At 40.4% G+C, this 17570-nt stretch overlaps 1 protein-coding gene across 4 annotated transcripts; it reads right to left on the bottom strand.

Annotated features, from left to right (window-relative positions):
• Positions 1-249: 249 nt before the first annotated feature.
• Positions 250-16578, bottom strand: LOC110041196 (uncharacterized). Of its 4 annotated transcripts, XM_020746486.2 has the most exons (6): positions 14245-14596; positions 13214-13336; positions 6740-7230; positions 5847-6287; positions 2761-3212; positions 250-2285 (listed from the first exon to the last, which is right to left on the bottom strand). In XM_020746486.2, the coding sequence occupies exons 3-6, from the start codon at positions 7200-7202 to the stop codon at positions 2091-2093; spliced, it is 1551 nt and encodes a 516-aa protein (XP_020602145.2). In that variant the 5' UTR covers positions 7203-7230; positions 13214-13336; positions 14245-14596; the 3' UTR covers positions 250-2090. The 4 variants fall into 4 exon arrangements, with proteins under 4 accessions (XP_020602145.2, XP_020602163.2, XP_020602157.2 ...); XM_020746504.2 differs by lacking the exons at positions 13214-13336; positions 14245-14596 and adding an exon at positions 16223-16578; XM_020746498.2 differs by lacking the exon at positions 13214-13336.
• Positions 16579-17570: the final 992 nt, after the last annotated feature.

Genomic DNA, 17570 nt, shown 5'->3' with positions numbered 1-17570 from the left:
ACCTATTCAGAAGCAAGTTGAGCCACTTTGTTCGAAAAATGTTCTGTAGTAATGTTTGGAAACTATCCATGCTCGTTGAAAGATTGGAACAGATGAATCTTTTCAGTGTTGAGGTCTTATCTTTCTTTACAGGCCTGCAAACTTCAAGATCAAAAGTCATCAAAACTACCTAGTTTCTCAAAGCAGCACTAAGCTGTTTTGTAAGGGTGCGGTGCATTAAAAATAAAAGAAATATGACATGACAATAAATCAAACTAAACATTTATTATTTAATCATGTTATTTACATTGTTTACACTGGCTTACATTCTATTTTATCGCTCCGAGATATATACACTTCGAACAGTAGCACGAACCCAACATGGAATATCAAGCGAGAGGCGAAAAGAAAACGAGAGATCGAAGGAAGGAAACTCGCGACGCCATTTTCTCTTCTTACGTTCAGTTCTCGCTTTGTCAGGTGGCGACTCTTCGTAGTGTTCTTAATGTGAACTTCACTTACTTTACTAGTAGCATCGATTGTGTCGTTTCAAAAAAAAAAAAAAAAAAACGTATTACCAAGTATCTCCAAATGGAAGACAAATATTTTGTTCTAGATCATTCTCTGATACAGCAGTAATATCTAAAACATAGGCTTATAAAGCTCAGAGATCGAGGCGAGGATTTGTACCAAAAGAGGTTCTGAAACTACACGGGTGTGGCAATTTGTTTACGATAAGTAACACGAAAATTATGCGCCATTTTCGGGTATAATGGCCGTCGGACAGATTGTATTTCAATACCACCGGCAAACACGCCCAAACCGATAAAGGCGACCGCCGTTTTGGGAGAATATCTAAGCGGCTCTGAATAATGGAGCCCGACGACAAAAAATAATTCCTGATATTTACACGGTTCCTTAGGTTATCAATATTTGGCGCCAGTTGAGACGTTCAAAGCTATTCTTTTTCTTGGTTGTCTGGCGCACAAGTGGTTTAAAGTACACTACAGTTGAACTCGTCTGGGAACAAGTGACCTGTCTCACGACCGAAAAAACGCGGTATCTGTGATATCCACTACCCTGTTTAACCTATTCAACCGGTATCTTACATATACAGCACTTCTCCAGTATTGCTTCACTTGTTTTCAATTATGTGACGAATTGCGCGTTTTGAATAGCTGAGCAATATTTTTTTTTCGGCCATAAAAAGCCTCGTTACATTTAAACTCCGCAGCGACAAAAATAAAAAAAAAAAAAATAAATAAAACACCCTCTCCAAATACCCCGCCTTTTTCATTCCTACAACTAATCACCCAAATATTTATCTCTTCATGCTCCAAAAAGCTCAATATATAAATCACTGCAGATTTCAAAACGAATATCGGCGCTATTCCAAAGGTACATTGAACAGCATTCCACGCGAGCCAGAAAAGCGCCATTCCATACCATGGAATTACTAACCTCTGACTGAACTGTCCGTAAGCTCACAAGTTGAATCTTTCCGCATTGGCAGCTCATTTTCTTGGCTACTGGAAGGCCTTTCCGCTTGCAAGTTAACAAAGTCGTGGCAAGTATTTTACAAAAGGTTCGTTTTTGACTGATAAAACTTCTACCCGGGTTAGCTGAAATTTAGCTCTTTGTTTAAATATATACTTAACTTTACTACCTACAAACTTTCCTTGTGTTCAAGATTTAACGTTGCTAAATGTCTCTGCTCTACTTTTCCGTAATAAATCATTTAAAACGTAAACTCTTTCTACTTTATACATTAAAAATTATAGTGTTACTGAACGAGACACTAAAAATAATGCGCTATTTCGCTTGATCAATTCAGGACTCCATTCTCGATATCAGCCCGCCGAGGCAAAATATTTTCAACAAGGAAAACAAAAATCATATCTGCTCTAAGTTCAACGTACGAGTGACGCATTTAATGCAAATTACCCTCTAAACGTACTCCAGCGAGAAATTCTAAAGTCAATTGTTTGTTCAAAAATAAGTAATAAATATGTAAAACAAAAATGTCCGATCTAAGTCCTGTGGTTTCTACTCTATTTGATTTCAGCTTGGACACCTGATACCGTATTCACAGCTATTTGAAGCAATCACGCTCAGTTTCGATTGAGATTTCTTGGATCCCACTGGTCTCGTGTTAATAAACTGCAAGCACTTGCGGCCTTAGCTTCGGGCCATGTCTCATTGCAGCTTCTGCCATTCAGCGTCGTGTAAGTTGCGTTGAAATTGACCCCAGTCTCAAAGTGAGGAGTAGATTGAGAGCCAGAGGCTTGGAACCGTTTCTTAATCTCCTGTTAACAACAACAACAAAAAAACTGATATTAAACTTCATTCGACAGACATTTTACTTAAAACTGCCTCTGTCCAACCAGATGTTAGTGCGCAGAGAAGGATAATTTCTGTTGGTCTTTAAAAAAATAATGAAAGAATAATAATAATAAAAAACCATACAAAAACTAGAGTAATTTCAGTTTGTACTAATTTTCACTAATTCTTCCCTCTTGCAATCAATATACATGTACGAGGTTTGAAAAGGGAGCCGCAAAGAACTCTACATCGAGAATATGACCGTTGTTCCGTTGTTTTGATCCGGTCCGGCGAAGCCAACAGGAAAAGCACGACAATGCGTGGAACGTGCGGGCGGAACGTGCCATTCGAGCTGTGAGGAACTTATGAGTGTCCTCGCGCGAATCTCGTGTATTTTACACACTCGCCGTAAAACGCATCCCTAAAAACAAATTTAACGATCAAGGTTAAAGTCATTACCTCGACAACGTCTGTCACACATTTTGTAGTCATTCCTTCTTTACTGTGCTTGACGAAAGCCTCTGTGAAGTCGCTCCGCCAAGAAGATTGGTTCCACGAGGTCGACGAAATGGCCACGAGATTCCGGTAAAGTGCGGGATGCCGTTCCATTCTGCTCTTAATTTTGTTGATCATAGCACCAGAATAACTGTAGTCGGCGACGATAAACAGACGCTTAGCCGAGCAGTTTTTCACGTCCTCTAAGAGCTCCCTAGGGGAGTAAAGTTCAGAGTCGTCTGTGAGCCCATTGCCGTTGTCCCAAAACAGGAGAGAGCCATCACTCTTGGAGGGACCGGTCAAGTAAAGCGTGGCCGTATCGACACACAGCGATGACCCACATAACTTCTTGATGTATTCTTTGGCCGTTATAGCGCTGTTCACTGCGTAAGACTTGTCTCTTTGATGAAGGGCAACTAATAACAGAAAAATGTAGTTCAGAAACTGGAATCTATATTTTTCATTCATAAAAGACATTTCAAGCCAAATAAAGAGAGAGAGAGCTATAAACCAGCCAATTTTTGGCAGAAGATACCTCTGGAACTGAAAAGATCTCACCGATTCTAGAGGGGAAAATTTTTACGATTTAGCTCAAAATTTTCAAGGCCGTCTCAGCTTTTCTCAATCTCAATCTTTAATTTTACCTTTTAGGCATTGTTATACCTCCCTAAAGAAACTATTATTCCAGAGTTAATTCAATTAAAAACAAATTTTGTTGATTGAAATCAACGACAGCATATAAATTATTTGGTAAAAGATTTTGCGGGAGCTTGATTTCTGCCAGGAAATCGATAAAAATAACGTTTCCCGACCACGCAAAATGATCCGGCTTTTTACATCGGGGAAATAGGTTAATGGAAATTTCAGAGAAGAAATCTTACAGAGTTACGATTTTTAATGTACTGTAACCCTCTCTCCCAATTTGGTCGCTTTTGATATCTTTCATAGTTGTATTTCAAATGGAAGATATATGTGGAGGGTAAGAAAAGCCACAAAGATGGCTATAAATATACTTAATGAAAGCTTTGATCAAAGGCCTCATGCAAATGCACTACAGAGGAACTGTACGACGCAGCGTGCTGGAATTTGCTAAGCTGAAATTTAAAAGCTGGTGTGTAAACAGTTGAAGAAAACGGTTGTCACCAAATCGGCAATGGCCGGCTGTAATCAAAGTCAAACTTTTCAATAAACGTTATCATCGGTACGTGCTCGCAGAGATCGGCGGTGACACACAGGCTTAAATTTATTTAATTAAAACTCAGTGGAAAAAGTATGCGACCCGAGAGCAGAAGTAACTTGAATTCTAATCAGTGGAGATAATTAATGCTTCCGCCAAATACGTGAGGCGAATCTGCAACCCGGGCGTACGTGAAATACTCATTAACGAATAATCAGTCTTTCGGCTTGACGAATCATGCGCCTTTTTCTCTGATGACAAGATCTCGCCGAAATTAACAAAAAGTGGTTAGGACGTGAGCCTGGGATTAATGTTGCGGTATTTAAGTTGAATTTGTTTATTTTTGGGGTCAGAGAGAAAGCTTAAAATAATATAAAGCCTTCTTTGTTGGCCAATGTCAAACAATCACAGTTTTTTTTGCGCCCAAAACGAAAGCAGGCGACCTAGAACACCTTACATAAACCGGCCAATCCGCGTGACATTATTCCTCGAAGTAAATTGGAAACTCCGTAAAACGGAATTGTCCAGAAACTTCCAAAGCATGCTCCACAAATTTAAAGGATTCTGTAAGCGCATCGTCCCATATGGAAAGCAACTTTAACAGATGGTTGCAAAATGCGCGGCTTCATTTGTATGGCGGCAAAGCGCAAAGAAAATTTTATTATTACCATGCACCACATGATTTTTGATTTTGCCTCAAAAAGAGAAAGGCTTGATTTCGCCCCTGCGCAACACACCAGAAGTTAGAGTTTTTAATTTCTGTTTTTCATTACGACATCGTATTTTTCATGAGCAGGTAATACCACTGTATTGTTTTCGGGACTTTATTAAAAACACCACCCGTTGCCTCATGTTTTGTTTTAAACCACGGTTTACAAGAACAAAAATGAAACCTTTTACGGTCTTTTCAGTCTTTTGTCTTCCTCGTCGAACGAATATCACATCGGTTATTAGACCTTGTCGAAGATTTAGTTCTCGGATAACGCCGTTCTTCCGAAAATATAGAGTTGTCTGAGGTCGAGAAGCCAAGGCCTAAGGAAGATTGATCAATTGACACAATGGGACCAGTTTAAGGCTTAATGAATTGATTGTAAGGATGTGTGAAGTTATTTAGTTTCGCAAGTTTTTCGCCGGTACGACAGAAACGTTTTAAACAGCCGTACTAGAGAAGCGAAACTGCGAAAACGCTCGCAATTCATCGACAAGCAGAGAGCGGTAAAGATGAAAAACGCGAAGCTCGTCAAGTGTTTTTCTGGGTCAATTAAAAGCCACTTAAACCAAGTGTTTTCATATTCTAATAACCGAAATTGTTTTTGTGTTCGTCTGGTTATAATGCGAAGAAACCGCTCGTTGAGAAATGAATATTCGATCTTGAAAGGTATCGGTTTCAAACTTAATTACCACGCGCTCTGCTTCGTCTATTTACAATTTAACACATTAAAGGGTTTAAACCGAGCCGCTTAAAACAGCGACCTGCTGTGCCGAAACACAGTCGGCAAAACAGATCACCAGCGAACAGACGGCGAAATGGATAGATTTGCTTCACAAGTGAGGATGGAAAAGCCCTCTGACCAATCTTTGGCTGGCTGATCAAACAGTTTACTCAAGGATTAATAGCCCGAGAACCATGCGACGCTAGCATGATAGAGCGACTGAGAACTGACCCAGTTGAGCCGCAAATCTCATTAAGAATGGCCAAAAAGAATGATCTGCGATAATAAAGCGATTCAAGCTACGTTCATTAAATGGCTTTGAAAAAACATTTTTGCCGACTGCAAAATAAATTAGTAGCTTTCCCATGGCGAGGGGCACGCCGCTCGAATAATCCACTTGCGCGCAAAATAAAACGAACAAATCTTCTCTGTATACTCACGTTCATCCTTTTGGCCCTGCCCAAAGAACGTGATGATATTCTCCTTCTTGTACCGCATAACTGAATGCAGCAATTTCCAAACATTGCGCAGGTTATTTCGGTAGCGCGGCCGACTTGTGAATGGATCCCAACCGCCTGAGATCAAGACTCCATAATCGCACATGTCGTAGGTACAGCGGTTTGGAGGTTCGGGGCGAGCTCCGTCATTCCCGAGCAAGCAGTGCGCGGAGTTGTCGCTGCAAGGTAGAGGGAAGTGCTCTTTTACGCCACAGCTTGCAAAGGACGTCATCTTAAGGCTATGCTGGCATTCAAGAAGCTGTGTTCGAGTGTCATCTTCTTTCGAATAAACAAGGGGAATGAAGTTGATTTCGCATTTGACTCGCATATGGAGCAAGTTTCTACAATGCCTCTTCTCTGCCCTCCGAATACATTCGTCACGTCCTAAAAAAAGATGAAACCATGAAAAACTCACTGTTATATTAATTTCACGAAAAGAAGTTATTTTTCCCACGTAGGGAGCCCGATATAACGGTGCAATATTGGACTGCGTGTTTGTTAAGTCCGTTTTTAGGCTAATCGATGTTTAGTCTGGACTGTGACAAGATATTACTATAACTTTCAATATAAAACACATTTTGGCGGCTGGTACAATATCCATGTCCGTCAGTCATAACAGCCCGTTATTAATGCGCTGTTAAACCGCAGTGAGGCTCGTAAGGCTCTAAATTTAAATCTTGCTATCGAAGCCCGCAAAATTGGCACGATACGAACCCAGAAAATGACAATTTTTTAACGACGCAAAACCCCTTAGAGAAACCCGTGTCGCGCGCGATGTCACGTACACTCGCGATTAACCTGACAGTGTAACTATTCAACGGTTAGAAACCACTTACCAGTGAAGACATGAATTCCATTCAATCTCCTGTTACAGACGGTCTGATTCACGTCGAAATCTACGAGAAATATGAACACAATATGGCCGAAGTTTGCGTCGGGATAGGGATCTAGGACGAAGACGGCATCGTATGTGTCGTTACGGTGGGAGTGCTTTGTCAGGCGCCGGCGTTTTCCCTCCGTTAGCACGACTCTCAGCTTTGACTTTTTTTGGCCTTGTGCCGTGTACAACCGCACGGTCCGCGTATCCAGATTGGCGAAAGTGGAGGAATCGCATTGAGATCCTTTAGAGAGCGCCCTGCATGGGTTGTTTTGCAGTAAGGCTACTGTTGTGCTGACGCGCTTTTGCCAAGCTTCTGACGAACCATTTCCCACCTGCGCAAAGTTGCCTTGGATGCTGAAGGCGCTAAGAACGTAGAAGAGTTTCACCACCACAGACGCCATTTCACTCGGCGATTTCATCAAGTTCCGTTCGCTTCCAGAGGTAACACTGTTTTGATAAAAGCGGTCAATCAGTCAGTTTTTATACTCAGCAATAACAATAAACAATCCCGTATTCCTACTGTGCGCTTAACGAAACCGCTACTTTTCTGTCCCTAAGGTCGCTGGACTCTGTATTAATTGATTGCTGGTTTCCACTGAGTGTATTCCAGAGCGCACAGGGTACTTAAAATCTTTCCTTTTACAAAATTAAGTAACACAATTGATGATTGGTTCGCGGCTTCTTCTAACACGGTGTTAATTATTTTGGTAATACGCGGTCAACTTGGGTCGGAGTAACTGCTAATCGTTTTTCTTTTTTTCTGAAATCTCCACAAACTAGATTCAAATAATGAAGTAGAATTAAGTGACACGCATACATTTGGCGACTAAAGAAAGAAAGAAAGAAAGAAAGAAAGAAAGCCGACTATTTGAACGAATTTCTGGTCGCGGGTGCACAAAGTTTCAAGAGGAAAGAGAATAGAAAAGATTCCCACTCGCTCAGCAATTGATGCAAACTCTGCCCCGGAAATCCAACCTTCGGCTAAATCACGCCCACTGCGCCAAAAATTCGCAATAACTGGTGTTGAAAAGAAACGCAGTTTGCGGTACGCCTGAACTGCATATCAAATCAGTGGTTTACGAGGAATTTTCCGCAAAGGAAGACTTAAGGAACAATAAAAAAATTCCCTGACAAGGTCATCATCAAACTGTTTTCAGATTAGAGTGTTTGTGTTGCGAAAAGAATCCCTGATCGACACTTCTCCCGCAAAGTTTTCATTCGGAAGGCGTGATGCTGTGTTATTTGTTATTGTTTGCTGAAAGAGCGGCATTTTTGCAACGTTCTCTAAAAGAGACCTGAAAGAGCCGCGCGAAAAATGATCTAGCTAATTGAGCCTATGATACTCCTGGCTGTTAATAATATTGCATTCTTAAGTCGCCGAAAGGGCAAACAAAGGACGCCAAAGTAGCTATATTTATTTTACAGATGACGACCCTGTTGCGGATTCTCTTTTATCCAAGATGGAATATTTGTAAGCGCACGTTTTTCAGCGTTGAGCCAAAGAGTGACGTACATCTTATAAAATCATTTTCTAAAATAGGTCACTTCCTTCCATCATTCTGCCTGGCAATTCATGCGCGACGAAGTTGCTATACTTTTAACATTCATAGAGGTTGTGATAATGCGGAAAACCACACACTTAAGAATCGGTAGAGAGATTTTTTTTTTTTTTTTTTTTAAATTCTCTATTTCAGGAACAGCATGTCAGTGAAATTCCTTCATGATTTATAGACATTTCGTTATTACGTCAGTTTCACATGGTTCTAGCAATTAAGATTGTCACTTCAGAGAATACTTCAGTAATACGGAATCGCGACAACAGAGGGGCCCCGCTAGGAAAAAACTCGGCGGGGTGGGGAGTTACGAGCGCGTTTCTGCCATGTCGACAATATGTTTCTTATTTCTGTGTTTCGTATTTACAACTAGTAAAGCTCTCAATGGAAGTAAGCCACTTCAAGTTCTGTTGTTATTCTATCGGCGTCCCTGAAAACTTATGACTTTTCCATGACAGAATTTCCATTGCTCAGATTGTTTAGGACTGAGAAATTGCCAACCGGCAGGGGATAGCGGTTTTAAATGGCAGGGGACTTCGCAATGAAGGACGACATCGGACGAAAATGTTACATGTAACCAAAACGTCCCATAATTGTTGAGCGGAAATTGAGACATCAGTTGGAGGCATGTCAAGGCAATATATTTTACAACAAGACAACACGAACTGAAAGAAGGGACGTCACCGATTAAACAGATATATAGACAATGCAGGTCGGAAAGTCAGTTTTCACAAGGAAACAGAACACAAAGAACTAAATCCTCTTATTCACCGATGCTTTTTTTTCTTCCACACTCAAACGATAAAGCCACATTCGCTTGTCGCATTATGTATGTCAGTATAAGAGTGAATTCGGCAGAGTTGTGGGGTTTTCACTCTCGCCACAGTTGTCCATAGAACAGACCTTGCCGATTTAGTAAAATGATCTAAACATTGCCTTACCAAAAAAGAAGCCTGTCGTCGTAGCATGACAAAGAGATTTCATCGAGTTTGAAACAAACGACACCACACAAAAAAGTTCTCCAAAATTATACAAATTGGGCGCACTTCTCAAACGAAAATCTTTCAAAAGCAATTCTACCAGCCATTATAAGCTTATTAGCCAAAAGGCCCTTAACAGAGTAAAATGAGTGAATTTAGGCCACAAAACGCTAGGCGGTCCGCAATTGTTTGTTTCGCAAAATAGCTCGCCGCTATTGCCCTTTGTTCTAAGCGAGCGGAACATAACTCAAAAGCACTTTTCAATTCAACTTTTCAATAGAACTTATTGTCTTAAAAATATCGGAACCGACTGATAAATATTTTAGGAACATTCCGTCACTTAGACAAGAAACCTGTTCGGATCCCGTGTGTTCGGGCATTCTTAAGTTTTAATTGGAAATTTGTTTTGTGAGAATCACGCCTAAATTGCATGCAAAGTTTTGATTTGAAATCGTCGTTGTTTTAGCCCCTTCGAATTTTTTGTTGCATAACAAAGTTCACAAAGGAGAACTGTTGGAGGTTTCTTACAAAGGCGAAAACAAAGCTATGCATGGTTTCGAAAATGGGGAACAAGGCTTATTTTCCTGTGGTCAACACTGGTTTTCTAAAAATTATAACATTTGGTAAAACTCACAGGTCGCAACAAGGAAAGAAAGCGCATGAAAGCTGCGTAACACTGGAAAACATTTACAGAAATTGTTCTTACCAGAATCTTTTGTTTATATTTACGTTTCATATTTTTGAAGCATATGGACGTCAATAGGTTATCAGCCGTTTTCCCTTTTCAAAATGTTCTCCGTCCACACCAAAACGTAAAGCAGGCGTTTTCAAATTCCTCCGGTTTAAAGAGCGTTAACCAAAAGCTCGGTCTTCGTGACCGATTAGTGGACTGTAGGCCTGACCGTAGAAATAAATCTGCGCTTTCAAATTTCTCTGGCGTAGTGTGAACGCATAAAGCCTCCCGAAAGTAAGGCCTCAAATCTTAGACGCAAATATCCTGCCAATAATCTGGAGACCTTTCGAATCTAAACCTGACACATGGTCTTATTTTAGATTTATCTCTTAGAGAAACAATAAATGCATTCAGTCATTTATTAAATGGTTTTTTCGATTTTACAAATCCTGTCAACCCGTTTTTTCGGAGACTTTAAGGTTCATTGACTGACTAATTGTAGAATCTGCTCTTGTCGGCTTAATTTTGCTATGCTTATAGAGTTCTGTCTCGTGCAATTCTTTGAGTAACGGCTAAAGTTCTTTGAGACGCCAAGTCCGTTAATAATATAAGTGCGAACATCATCGAACGCAAAATTCTTTTCGACAATAAGCCCCTCAGAAAACAAGCCTACCCCCCCAAAAAGCCACATCCTTTTCAGTGAACAAAACCAAAGTCAACTACACTATACGAGTTGTCTGACTGTTTCAGACCCCGTCCGACACTACGCCGGCAAAATTTGAAAGCGCAGCTTTATTTCTACGGTTAGGTCTACCGTCCGCACTAATCCGTCACGAAAACCGAGCTTTCGAAAACGCTCTTCAAACCGGGGGAACTTGAAAACGCCGGTTTTGCGTTTTCACGTGAACGGAAACCATCTTGAAAACGAAGCTTTTCGAAAACGGCGACGTTACGATAATCATGTGATTTCCCAGTCAAAGTTCTCCTCATGCAAACACAAATCCAAAGTGACCGATGATTGCTGCGTTTTTAAATTCCTCCGGCGTAGTGTGGACGGAGAATATTTGATACCTTTTCAGAGTGAAAACGCCGTTTTCGAATTTCTCCGGCGTACTGTGGACGGAGCCCTCAAAGAAATTCTGACGTGAGCGCACATTAAAGCCTCCCAAAAATAAGCACTCAAATCTTAGACGGAAATATCCCCTGCCAATAATCTGGAGCCCTTTCGAATCTAAACCTGACACATGGACTTATTTTTAGTTTTATCTCTTAAAGAAACAATAAATGGATTCAGTCATTCAATATAATTTTGTTTCGATTTTACAAAGCCTGTCAACGCGTTAGTTCGGAGACTTCGGGAGTTCATCGAATAACTAATTGTAGAATTCGTTCTAGTCGGCTTAATGTCGCTCGCTATGTTAAGACAGTTCTGTCTTGTACAATCCTTTTGAACAACTGTTAAAGTTTTTTAAGGCGCTTCCTTCACAATGTAAGTGCCAACAGAATCGAACACAAAATTCTTTTCGACAATAAACCCCCCGGAAAACAAACTAACCGAAAGAAAAAAGCACACAAACACACATCCTTTTGAAGAAAATTAAGGTCACGTTCGCTATCTACGAGATGTCTGTCTGCTTCGGAGTCTTCACTGCTTTAGCGGGAAGATTTGATACAGTGATTCTCTATATCCGACAAACCAGGTTTCATGCGATCCATTTATCAAAAGCTAATAAGGGTATCAAAAACCTGTTGTCTCATTAAAAAGTAGTTAGACGACTACGGTAAACCACGAACATGGCACTTCTGACCACTTATCTTGATTGTCTCGAAGTTACAGCAAAGTAAATGATGAATTTGTCATGTCCATGTTGGGTTTCCGCGTGGAAAAGCCGAGCAAATCTGTACAAATAGCTGTGCCAATGTTTGTCTATTTTACCTTCGTTCGACTAGCCTGGATTATAACACAGCCTTTTTATCAATTTGAAGTTGGTAAAGATAAAGGAACCGCCATAGACAGATAGTGAGGCTGACGCTTCGATGTTTAGCGCTTCGTTAGTGCTTTACTTGCCCGACGCAACCCAACATTTTCTTTAGCAATTATCCTTTGTCCATAACTTGGGTTTTACTCCATTTAATACGGAATTAGACTTTCTAGCCCCAGAGCAGAAGAATGCTCATGCAAAACGGGTGGAAGTTATCTAATTGTATTAACTGTATTGGTAGACACTCCAAAGGATTACACTCCAAAACCTCAGTACAGGTTTATGCCTTCTTGGGGCCAAAAAAAACAAGCGACGAATTTCCCTCCCAAGAGCAGCGCGCGCTCGCTCGCCAGGACTCAGGGAATGAACAAATATGGATCCACATATTTCCAATCTTCAGGTTTGCGATTTGATATCAGTACTGTGAAAAAAGCCATCCTATGGTCCAATTTATAATACGATCAAGACCTCAGTACATCGAACTTAATGAATGTATATTGATCAAAGATAGCAAAGGTCTTAAAAAAACCCTTTGACTTGAAGGAACGTTCTAGTAAAAAAATAAGAATGTTTCACGCTTGCTTGCACAGGACATAGTTTTGATAAAAACAACTGCGCAAATTCGTTTTTGCATTTTTCCTTAACTCTTCAAACTGTGACCTGCGTTTTCGCGTGTAAATCACTTCTAAATTTCTTCTAAGTTGCATGGAAGAATTAGATAGGTGAAAAAATCGCCAAAAAGAAATTGTTTGTTTACCAGAGTGACATTTTTTTATGACAAAAAAAAGCAGGAAGAATTTTAAACATAGTATTAGCTAACTACGCGTGGGACATTTGCAAGTAAGAGGAAATAGAAAAACATACCCGCCGGACGAATAAGTGGACTCAATTGTGTAAGTAAACATGTAAAATCGGGTCATTTCTTACCTAATTATCGGTCGACGCAATCGCCACATTTTAGGATCTTAACTAAAAGTCATTCACATTTCGTTGCTATCAGTAAAAATAGAGGCGAACAAACAAAAACAAGATTCCTTTCGTTTCATGACTGATAATTGAAATGTTGCGCGTTTTTTCGGATCTATATTCTCTCCGTGAGACGCGCAATAAAGGGACCGGCAAAAAGTGAGGTCTGGTAGAGCAAAAAGGTGAATCTACGTGCAAGAAAATACGTTAAAAAGGCCCAAATACTGACACAGGCAAAGATGAAATTGCTACGAGAAACATGGAGGAAATACTTACAACGCTTCCTTCACGGCCTCCAACAGAAACACCAAGTTGAAACGGAACAGGCAAAAACACAGGTGTGTTCACGCCACCGGAGTATATACATACAAACCGATCCCAGCAATCTGTGCAGTCCTTCTGTTAAGTGAAAATTGATTCGTGGGGCCAATTAGTTGAAGCACTTGAACTGCTCCCACGGCGATTATCCAGATTAATCCTTATGCAATGGTTTGCTTTTAACGAAACAATGTTACGTCGGGATTTCAAGTAGCCCCCTCCCTAGAATCTGCGTCAGAATCTTGAATATAGACGACGAAGTGGACGAAATCTGACGTCGGATCACTTTAAGTCTGCGTCTGGAATAGTTTACCCACCGGCTATGATAGCATTTTGATAAGTTATTATGCTCCGAGCTAGCAATTTTCTGCTGTTATGATAATGAGGAATTATTTCTACAACTGTCTAAGAAAAATAGGATGCCCATGTTGGCAAATATCTAACGTTTGGACACTGGCGTGTCGGCATGGTACATTTCAGTGTTCACAGCGCGTAGATATCGATCTGGTCGCGGGTTTTCGAGATTCTAAGCCAATCAAAGAACCCGCAACAATGGAAAAAGGTAATTTGTCGGAATGTAATTAAACTTCGTAACCTCCCAGACTGAGTGTCGGATTAAACGAGAGCGAAAGTGGAGTAGTTTCGGGATGGGAGACGGCCGAAAATAATTCTTCCTCTCTTGAGAACAATGATAAGCGCCACCCAGCGAGAGTACGCGAGAACTAGCATGGCCTACGGACACTTCCGTGGACGTCAAACAAGATGAGAAAAGCGGCGAAAAATGGCACGGTACGTCGCCTTTAAAATGAGAGAAAGCCGTTGTCGGCGTAAAGAAAACTTCAGCAGATAGAACTCAACGAGAGAGAGCGCAAGAGAGCTGTTGATAGAAGTTGGCATTCCGAAACGAGAGAGAGAGGCAGAGAATTTGAACTTCACTAGCTCTCATTTTATCCCACCTTTACCACGATAATTAACTTAAGCAAACTAACCTCTACTGTGGGTAAAAACTCGGCTGCTGTTTTGTTCCTTTCAGAGTCTTAGCTTTCCGTTGCAGCGAACTCATAGACCATCTTATCTTTACTCGAATGCTGTGCTCATATAGTGCTCGAAACTTTTCCTATTTCAATTTCTCAAAGCAACGAATATTTACCTTATCGGTCCGCTACTTGATAACAAACCAAGTGCTTTCATTCAGTTTACATTTCCGTCGACGGAGCATAACTTATAATTTCTTTTCGAACAACCAGAGAAAGCCGGCGATTTATAAAGAAGAAAATCACATGACGTTCCGCAGCTGATTGGCTTAAAACTGATTTCTTCACAGAACTAAAAAGGCTTTTGTTCTGTAAACTGGGCGGAAAATATTTTCTTTTTAAAGAACAATTTCACTTCGCTGATTGACGGGGAAAACATTTTCTCGACAAGACTACTTTCGCTTAGCTTATTGACTGGGAAAACATCGTGTAACACGATGCAGCCAATAAGAGAGGGGCTGCGAATCTCATCCAATCAGACGAAGGGCCCGTGACATCTTTCTCGCCATTTTGATAGTATTCGGTAACCCCATCGTATGATCAGCTAGCTGTTCAAAGTTGTTTAGTAATGAAAGAGCCCCAACCATTGAGTAGATCGCTGAGGTGTTAAAGTAAATATAACAGTGTCTACCGCTCTCAGAATGTCGCCTTCTTTCAGAATGCACGCAAGTTACACAATCTGAAAACAGCCGGAAATATGGAAGGCACTAAAATGTCCGACGAGGAAGTTATTCATTACAAGATTGCAAGCATTTTGACAATTTTGCGTCTAACTCCATCATTCAGTAATTGCAAGCACTTATGGCATTATTTTAGCAAAAGATAAGACATTATGTACAAATAATTATAGAGAAACAACGCAAAGCAATCATGCGGAAAAATTCTTCCTTCGTTTAATTTTGTGGCTGACATAAGTTGTGTTGATTGCGGTTATGGAACTACCACAGCTTAGTAAAGGATATAAATAGTGAATAAACCTTGCCTGTATTTCACAAGAGACAAAATATATCCGAAGAATTAGTTAGAAAGCTCAAACAGTTCTACGAGTGCCTCCTAATTTAGGAGACTTGAGACATGATCAGTCTTTTAATGGTCGACTTGGGTTGCTTTCCTTATTTAACACTTAGAAAGGGTCCCCTCAGCTTCAGCGATTTGGCCTTTGTTTCACAGCTAAACGCTGAGGAAAGGTCCATTAGCGGATTGACAGACTTGGGAGACATAAACTTGGGAGCATTGCTCGCGTGCATAAACTTCCGTACACTTTGCGGTTTAATTGTAGAAACATATACGACAACTGTGCGCGCTGACAGCTACACCGTCTACTCTTATTTCCAGCCAACTAGTAACTTACCAAAAATGCACTCATCAAAAGCCATCTGACGTTTAACCGCTTAAATGTTCTTAAGTTCTGCCTGTTTTACTGTTTGAACGATTTTCTAGTTCTGCCCGCTTCCAGGACGCGCGCGAAGACCTCTAAATGAACAAAGCGTTTGTCTTTTTTGTTTTGTCTAACCAGAGGCGCACAACATCACCGTTACGACCCTAAAAGAAAACTGCATCAACAGAGAATAACACGTCGAACTACTTTGTTTGCTCGCACGGGGCAACCCTGTGCACGGAACATTCCGTCGGTTATCAAACTTGTGCGGTGTAATCCTAAATCTGTGTCATGTCAAAAGTTCAACCCAATAAACGATTTTAAATACACATTACACTGCAAAAGCAATTTACGAACGCTTCAATTTTCGACTCGAAAGAAGAAACGGAAGTAAGCAACTACGCAGCCGAGGTAGGCTTAAAAACTAAAGTCTTGTCAAGAAAATTTCTTAGTCACGAAAGGGTGTTCCAACTTTGCAATCTAGTGCTCTAGACATTTGGCAATAAGCTTTTTTTCTTTAAAAAAAAAAAAAAAAAAAAAACATTCCAGCCTTACCTACAAATGCCTGGCGTTGAGTGTTTTCTGTGTCAGTTGTATCACTGGCTTTGGCAAGTCAGAGGGGGTTTCAGGTTCTTAAATAAGCTATATAGCATGCATGTACACGCCGTTTACAAGTGATACAGTTAAATGGATAGATTTACCAATTTCCTAAAACCGCCCCTTCCGGAAATTCGACCACAGATCAAACTTGTAATGCTGTATACATCGAAGTTTCCGCAACAGGACTCCTCGAGTTGAAATTTCAAAACAAAACTACGTCCAAGACATGGAAGAGAAGGGCCTATTTCCTTCCTGATTTGTAACCCCCAGCGCTCCACCTACAAAATTTCGGAATCTTTTGTTTTGAGAAGGAAATGTTTTGTTTTTGGACAATTATTCCGTCATTAATCGTAAAAAGGCTGGAAAGTACGACGGAAAAGGGTTTGACTTAGAATGAAGACTATGTCATTTTGCGGTTTAGACGGCCAATTTCTGAACGAAACTGACCACATTCATGAAAATTCCACGTGAAAAAGAAATAGTTAGCGATTTTGCGACATAACATTTGCTACAAGTCATCCCGAACACGGCCTTAAACATGGCAAGAAGACAGAATTTCAGCTAAATCCGTTCACCTTGGGTGGTCGGTCTTGACACATTTAGAGCGATTTGGAAGACATTCAAAGAGATAAATGAGAGGATAGACGTATGCCCTTAATTTCATTAAAAAGCCGTTCTCGCATAGTCCAAAGGTCAACAAAAAATGGTAAGTTATCACTTCTATCGTTAAAATTTTCCAAAAAGTTGCTTTAAGTTGCGAGCACCTTTTTATTAAAACCATCTTTATAAAAAGCAAAAAATGTAGGTTGATAACGTCACAAATTCTCCCAAAATATGTGCACTATTTTTGAACGTTTTTGAAAACTCTCTTATAATTAACCACCGTTCACAAAAATTTTAATTCAATCAATTTCAAGGACTATTCGCATCTTTTGAGTAATATTGCGGAACTTTAATCCGTCGGCTCTGGGCATTAGAATTCTTGGCACGAACGTTTTGTGTAAAATTGATCGAGGTAAAAGCGGCAAGGTGAAGGTAAAAGTTCACTGAGGTAAAAAAGGAAAAAGCGACATTAAACAGACGATTTCCGAGCGGAAAACCGGCGGCAAACTATCGCAGGAAAGAAAAAAAAAAAACGAGAAATGAACACAATGAAAATAATTGTTGTCCCAACTCTAAGGCATATAGGCGACTTCCGGTCAGTTAGGTTGGCGCGAGAAACGGTGAGAGAGACAACATGGCGCAGTACTCTTTCCCTTTTATTGTCTTTCGATCGTTTTCGCGCAGCTCGCTAACTAGCTGA

This window comes from Orbicella faveolata, unplaced genomic scaffold, assembly GCF_042242905.1.
Source record: "Orbicella faveolata isolate gen_17 unplaced genomic scaffold, um_ofav_v1 contig_13, whole genome shotgun sequence".
NCBI lineage: Eukaryota > Metazoa > Cnidaria > Anthozoa > Scleractinia > Merulinidae > Orbicella > Orbicella faveolata.
This window is presented reverse-complemented; position numbering and strand designations above follow the sequence as displayed.